This window comes from Fragaria vesca, linkage group LG4 (assembly GCF_000184155.1).
Source record: "Fragaria vesca subsp. vesca linkage group LG4, FraVesHawaii_1.0, whole genome shotgun sequence".
NCBI classification, from domain to species: domain Eukaryota; kingdom Viridiplantae; phylum Streptophyta; class Magnoliopsida; order Rosales; family Rosaceae; genus Fragaria; species Fragaria vesca.
Window position 1 is genome coordinate 3,919,015 of NC_020494.1, and position 6,361 is coordinate 3,925,375.

Genomic DNA, 6,361 nt, shown 5'->3' on the forward strand with positions numbered 1-6,361 from the left:
TTGATCACCTTCATCCTCTCTTTCTTAGTAGGAATTGGAATGTGTCTCTCATCCATGTTTACAGAGAAAGTAATTCAGTGGCTGACTTGCTAGCAAGCATTGGTCATGGTTATGAGCCTGGATGCAGATTCTTTAGCTCCCCTCCTAATGATGTTATCCCTCTCTTGGAAGCTGATTATTCCGGTTTTTCCAAGCCTAGATTAGTTGTGTTTTAGGTTTCTTGTCCTTGCCTTCGGGCTCCATGTCATCAAAAAGAGAGAACGAAGGGGCAAGATCACACACATGAGAAAAAAAAAAAACCACTCTTCAATCAACTCTATACACGACATAATTTTCTCAGTGGAATCAAGCACGAATTTGTGGATGCATACAACATAGTTATCATTAAAACGTTTGTTCCCTTTTGTTTTTGATATTTCTATTTCCAACTATACATCAAGAGAGCACAATGACATAAATGCAGAAAATAACTAGAATACATCCATCAAAGCAGGATTTACCACCACCAAGTTCAACCCCTTAGGCCTAACTAAATAAGTTCAATCAACCTCCTTAAAGCCATAAACTGACTTTGGCCATAAGAAGTGTGACAAAGAACATTGGTGGTACTTGTCAAACATTAGTAAGGGAACTCACCAAGCTGACTAGGCTGCTGGAGAGATGAACAATCTTTATTCATCCTCGAAGTTGGTCGTTAAAACCTTCAAATCCACCTCCACCACCTCTACTTCTCCTGATCCTTCCGCATCCTCATCAACCTCCTTTGTTCCCACTGATTCACTGCCTGCAGCCAAGAAATCACATTCAAATTATTTTTTCACTCTTTTTTTTCTTGAAACATATCAAGTCCAAAAGTACATGCCCAACATACTAAACTGGTGATTAGCTCAAATACAATGCAATACCTATCAATTCAACATTACAACTCAACAATATAAGTTAATAGCGTTCAGCCCAAATTTTCGATACAGCAAGTTTTTCGAGAAGGGAGGTTTCTTTCTTTGTTTATTCTAAAACTAAGTTGAGGGTTCCCTGAACTAATTTTGACAACAGACCCATTTCAGATTCTCACTCAATCCAAAAACCCATGTCTAATTTTCTAGCATACACCAACAATTTCACCAAACCCAATTGAAACTAGGGTTAATCAAACCTACCATTGATCAAATAATCAGAGCAGGGCCAGCCCCGGTCGGTGGCGACGGAGAGGGACTCCTCATCGGAGAGCTTGTCGGCCAATCTTCCGACGAAGCCGTTAACTCCCAACGGCGATCGCCGAGGTGGGACCCAGAACGAGGAGCCGGGAACGAAGGGGAGCCAATCAGGGGTGGCCTTCTGGACGAGGATCCTCTGAACGATGTCGTCGAGCTTCTTGAGCATGAGGGCTTCCGATTCGCCTTCGGAGGAGGAGGAGGAGGTGGAGGGGTTTATCTCGATCTCGAAGAGCTGGGCGGATCGGGTCGAGAAGGAGCGGATGGCGAGATGGGGGCGGAGCTGGAGACTCTGAGTGAAGAATCGGGCCATTTTATTTTTTTGGGGTTTTCGAGTAGGGGGGAAGAGGGAGATGGATTTTATGAACGGAGTAGGGGATGATTGATTGCTTTAGTGGCTTCTTACGTGTAAGACTTGTATGACTTGAAAACCACAAAAAACAAAAAACACGACTTTCGTTTTAATAAAAAAACACGACTCATGACAAATACGATGGTAATTTCTCGTGTCGTTTGATAAATGCATATAAAAAACAAGTTCGTAAATGATAAATAGTTTGTTCAAGTCATAAAAATCAAAGTGCAAAAATTCGTTAGGTACTTAAAATGCATAAGCAGCCTTGTTTTTGAAATGCATAGTAGAAGATCAAAAACTCGCTAGGCACTAGTTGGATGGTGAGCAGACTTCTAGCATTTAGAACAGTTAGAGGCTTGTTTTGGAACCCTAAAAATATACACACACTAATTACAATGTTCCAATAATACAGTTTACTTGAAAGCTTATGGCTTAACATTATGGGTGTAATTATAACAAACAAACAAAATAAGTTAGCCTCTTTTGCTCTCCCTAAGATTTTCTCTCATAAGTTTTCTACTGCCGCTTTGCACCTTCTCCTCCATCTTTCATCACCATGTCAGACAAGGTTTCCCATTACTTCTCAGTGCCTTGACCATCCGAGACGGTGACCATCCTTCCTTCGACGCTGCATGGGCTGTAGCTGCTTCGCCGCATCTTTGCAGTGGGATGGCTCCTCACTCGCAAGCGTCGTCTTGCGAACCCTGGTGTTATGGTTAGAACCCTGAATTTGGTCTCGGATCTCAAAAATCGACTACAAGGCAGAACTCAAGCCGATCAGTTTATATTGCGCTTTACTAGGGTAGAGGATTAGGAGCTTGTGCTAGGTGGAGACCCTTGGTTCTAAGGTCAATCAGTAGGGATTGTGCCTCCCTAGGGTGAAAGACCCAAAACCCAATCGGGATACCGCGGTGTGCGGGGTTTACGGCGGAATGCCGGATTTACGGCCGAGTGCCGGGTTTACGGCGGAATGCCGGGATTACAGCTGTGTACTGCAGAGGTAAGACAACTATATTGTGTGTGAATACTTAATTATGCATGGGTATGGCCATACATATATTGAAAGACCAGGTTTGGTTAAAAATGATGCAATACGCCAATTATATAACATTGGCCCTGAGCTGTTATAACTTCTGGATATATAGTTTGAGGCTGTGGATACACTAATAAATGAAGCAATGTAATTACTTATTGAATTTGATAGAACTCCTTACCTTGGAGTTTTGGGTATACTTCATACCTGAATGCTAGGTTACAAAACTTGAGCTTAGCTCTTAGCTTGATTGTGGCAACCATTCAAGAGCAAATGGGTATAAGATTCGGAATGAATGTTACAGATGGTTGGAAGTCGCTCTATTGATGAAAGCACTTCTTGATAAACTTGTGTCTTTGGCTTGGTTTATTGACCAAGTATGTGATTGTCAAAGAATGATACATTCTTATATGGAGTAAGGCTCCACTCCAATGCTCTCTGTGTCTGATTTTTTTTAAGGGGTGTTACAGTTATGATCAAATGGCTCAAATTTGGCATGTTGATGTGGAGTTGGACATCAAATAGTTCAATGAACCATTTAGATCACATATTCCATATATAAACAAAATACCATTTACTGTAAATGGTGATCAGGTGGGTATTTGTAATGTGTGTAGAGATAGATATGTAGAGTAATTGTGAGGGCACCAGAAGAATGCAATGGGCAACTCACATTTATTTCTAGAGTCCAGTTGGATGTGTTTGATACGTTGGCTTGAGACCTATTGTATAATATGTTCTATAAGAACATACACGTTACGGTTGGTATGGTATAGCGCAAAGGAAACACTGTGACTGCATATAAAGTTATAAACAATGCTAAACATCATGTACTGTGATACTTTTGCCCTTTATCAGGAACCTTTGGTTTTTTGACATTGTTTAGATCAGGTCTTCACAAAGTTACAGGTCGGGGTGAAAGAAGCAAAGAACTAGATGTAGTATGATGATACTATTGTTGACCTTAATTATTATTTACTTGCATAGCGAGATAGGATATCTATTGTAGCATAAAAGGGATAAATATAGGCATGTGTTGTGTCAGTATGATTACTGCGTAATTGCTCGAGGTATGTAGTCTGTCATAGACTCAGTGTGTAGGCAAGTATATGCTGACCATATGGTAGATTATACGAGTATCCAAAGAATGAACTTTGACATTTAGTTTTAAAACTCTAGAGTGATGTCTTCTTGGTTTGGTTATAATTGGGTTTGGATTACTGATCTAAAATGAGCACTTGGGAAACCTTGTGTGCATGATATTGTTAGGACTTTTCAATCAATCATTACGGGGTAATGACCCCTTACAAAATTAACATATTTGTTCGTACTTGGTAAATGGTTGGTTACATGTGAATGGCTATTCTGAGGAAGGATTACTGAAGTAACGAGTTTCTCCATTATAAATGTCATTACAAGAGTTTCTAATATGTGAAGAGTTTTTGATACGTCGCTATAAATTTCGAGGACGAAATTTTATTTAGGGGGGTAGATTGTAATACCTTGTATTATAATAATATTTATAACAAGTTTGAATAATTATTTAGTAAAAAGGGTTAGTAAAAGAAAATAAAATATACATAAATAAAAAAGAAGGAGAAAGAAAATGAATGAGAAAGAGATTTGGAAGGGTCGAGAAGATGTGAGAAAGAGGATGAGGATTCTCGAGATAACACGTGCATCCTCGACTTTAGTGATCACCGACTTAGAAACATTTTTAGAAGAGGAGGAAAAAGTGTTGGGGGGACGTCTCTCTCTCTCTGGGGAATATGACTGAATGACGGATTCTTTGAGAACCCAACATCCACAACCTAGAAGAAGGACTTGACAACCTGAATCGAGATACGTATGGTATCTCCCGAGTTCTCTAGAGATGGAGTGAGAGGATCGGAGATCACACCAACCTCCAAAGCCTTCTCTCTAAGTTTGCTAGTGCCCGACTCCTTAGTCGAATGGCAATCAATTGACCGTAGTTGTTTTTCGGTTCGTCATGTGAGAAATCGAGTCGAATGAGATTAGAATTAACAACTCATCGGTCAGCTGTGGTTAGAGATAAAAAGGTAAACCCGACGTTACCTGAGGTAATTAAATTTTCAATTTTGGATAGTGAATCTGATTCCGGATTATGGGTATTGTTGGGTTAATGCTGATGTTGATTTTTGATGTTGTTTTGAAAGGTTGATTGATGATTATAGATTTTGCTTGTTGATCAAGTTGTTCTACAAATTGTGGTAGTATTTGAGGATAAATTTGTGTATTTATTCATGTAAATTTAAGGTCAGGGTGTTACACAATCCCTCTTTGTGATGGCGGCTTATGACGTCTTGAGCAACGCAGCACCAATCCACGTTGAGTCCTTCCTGGTCTGGATCGAGATACTGGATTTTCCATCGGCCTTTATGACAAAGGGCTGCAAATAAAGTTAGTGCAACCCTATGGCATATCGAGCAGATTGATAAGTTTGGGATCAAGAGAGGCATCAGAGCTCGTGTTAGGGTTCTGCATAAGCTGTGTGATCCGCTCAAGGAGACATTCCCTCCTATGCCTTTCGAGTTTGGATTTGCTAGGGTTCCAGTGAACCTAAAATTCAAGTATGATCGAAGGCTAGTTTTTGCAGTGTCCGCGGCATGTTGTAACACCCGGCTGCAGTGGTCCCCTGACCCTGACTTCTACCCTGACTTCTAAATTTATTGAGATTGAATATATGAAAACCTCGTTTGGTTATGGTGGGCTGGCTAGGGTTTCTACTGACCTTAACCCTTTGGGGAACAAGATAATCGGTTTAATGGCATTAGATCTTCTTGCAACCCATTTACGGTGAGTCCTCCTACTAACCCTTTTGCTTTGACATGTTCTAAGCTTACTGTTACGGTTGGGACTCCGTCTTTTTCCTTCTCTTTACCTGAAATATTTGCAGCAAAACTAGTTATGGAACTGACGCGTTTTAGGATGCAGTTGCTTCTCCTGTAATACCAACAACTCTAGTTGCGGACCTAGTCTTTCAGGCTATCTCAGGGGTGAAGCAAGGCCCTGATTTGGTGTTGGATACCTTCAGAAAATGAGGGCATGGTGTTGATGCTGCAACCAATGAGCAGATGGCCTTGGTACCTTCTGGTGGACTATCACAGTGTTAGACCTGGCAGTCTTACCCGTAACCCGTCAACCCACCCGATACCCACACGCTGTGAACACGCACGAACCGTCCATTTACTGTTTCCGTGCTGGGAAAGCACACACGCCTAAAACCCGTGAATTAACGGTTCGTGCCGTGCTCGCCCGTTGGAACCCATCGGAACCCGTTAACGTTAATTAGCACAATTCAGCCTCCATCAGTCTCTCTCTCTTTTGTAAATATTCGATACCCAGATTCCAGAAGAGCTATGTACCTGTTTATCACTGATTTTGCGTATCTATTTTGATGATCTAAGACAAACCCCTTCCTTTCAAAAAGACAAACCCTTTTGAGAAATTATATGAGTGAATTGATCTGGGTATAGGCGCAACTCAGAGCAAAAAAGTAGTTGTGTTCCCCAGAAAACAGAGCAAGATCAATGAGCTGCTTAGCCGCTATGATTTCAAATTTTCAATCAATAGTGTGATGAAACGAATCAACATGGGGTTGGATGAACAAGGTCATAAGCAACTGAGGATAGATATATTTGAAAGCTAAAGAGGTGGAGAGAGAGAGAGAGAGAGAGAGAGAGAGAGAGAGAGAGAGAGAGAGAGAGAGAGAGAGAGAGAGAGAGAGAGAGAGAGAGTAAG

The 6,361-nt window shown here is 41.0% G+C and overlaps 1 protein-coding gene across 1 annotated transcript; it reads right to left on the reverse strand.

The window, feature by feature from the left end:
• Positions 1 to 5: 5 nt before the first annotated feature.
• On the reverse strand, positions 6 to 1,542 carry LOC101293475. Its single transcript, XM_004296440.1, has 3 exons — positions 1,158 to 1,542; positions 637 to 784; positions 6 to 237 (listed from the first exon to the last, which is right to left on the reverse strand). Exons 1-2 carry the CDS (start codon positions 1,522 to 1,524, stop codon positions 672 to 674), a joined length of 480 nt encoding a protein of 159 aa, XP_004296488.1. The 5' UTR covers positions 1,525 to 1,542; the 3' UTR covers positions 6 to 237; positions 637 to 671.
• Positions 1,543 to 6,361: the final 4,819 nt, after the last annotated feature.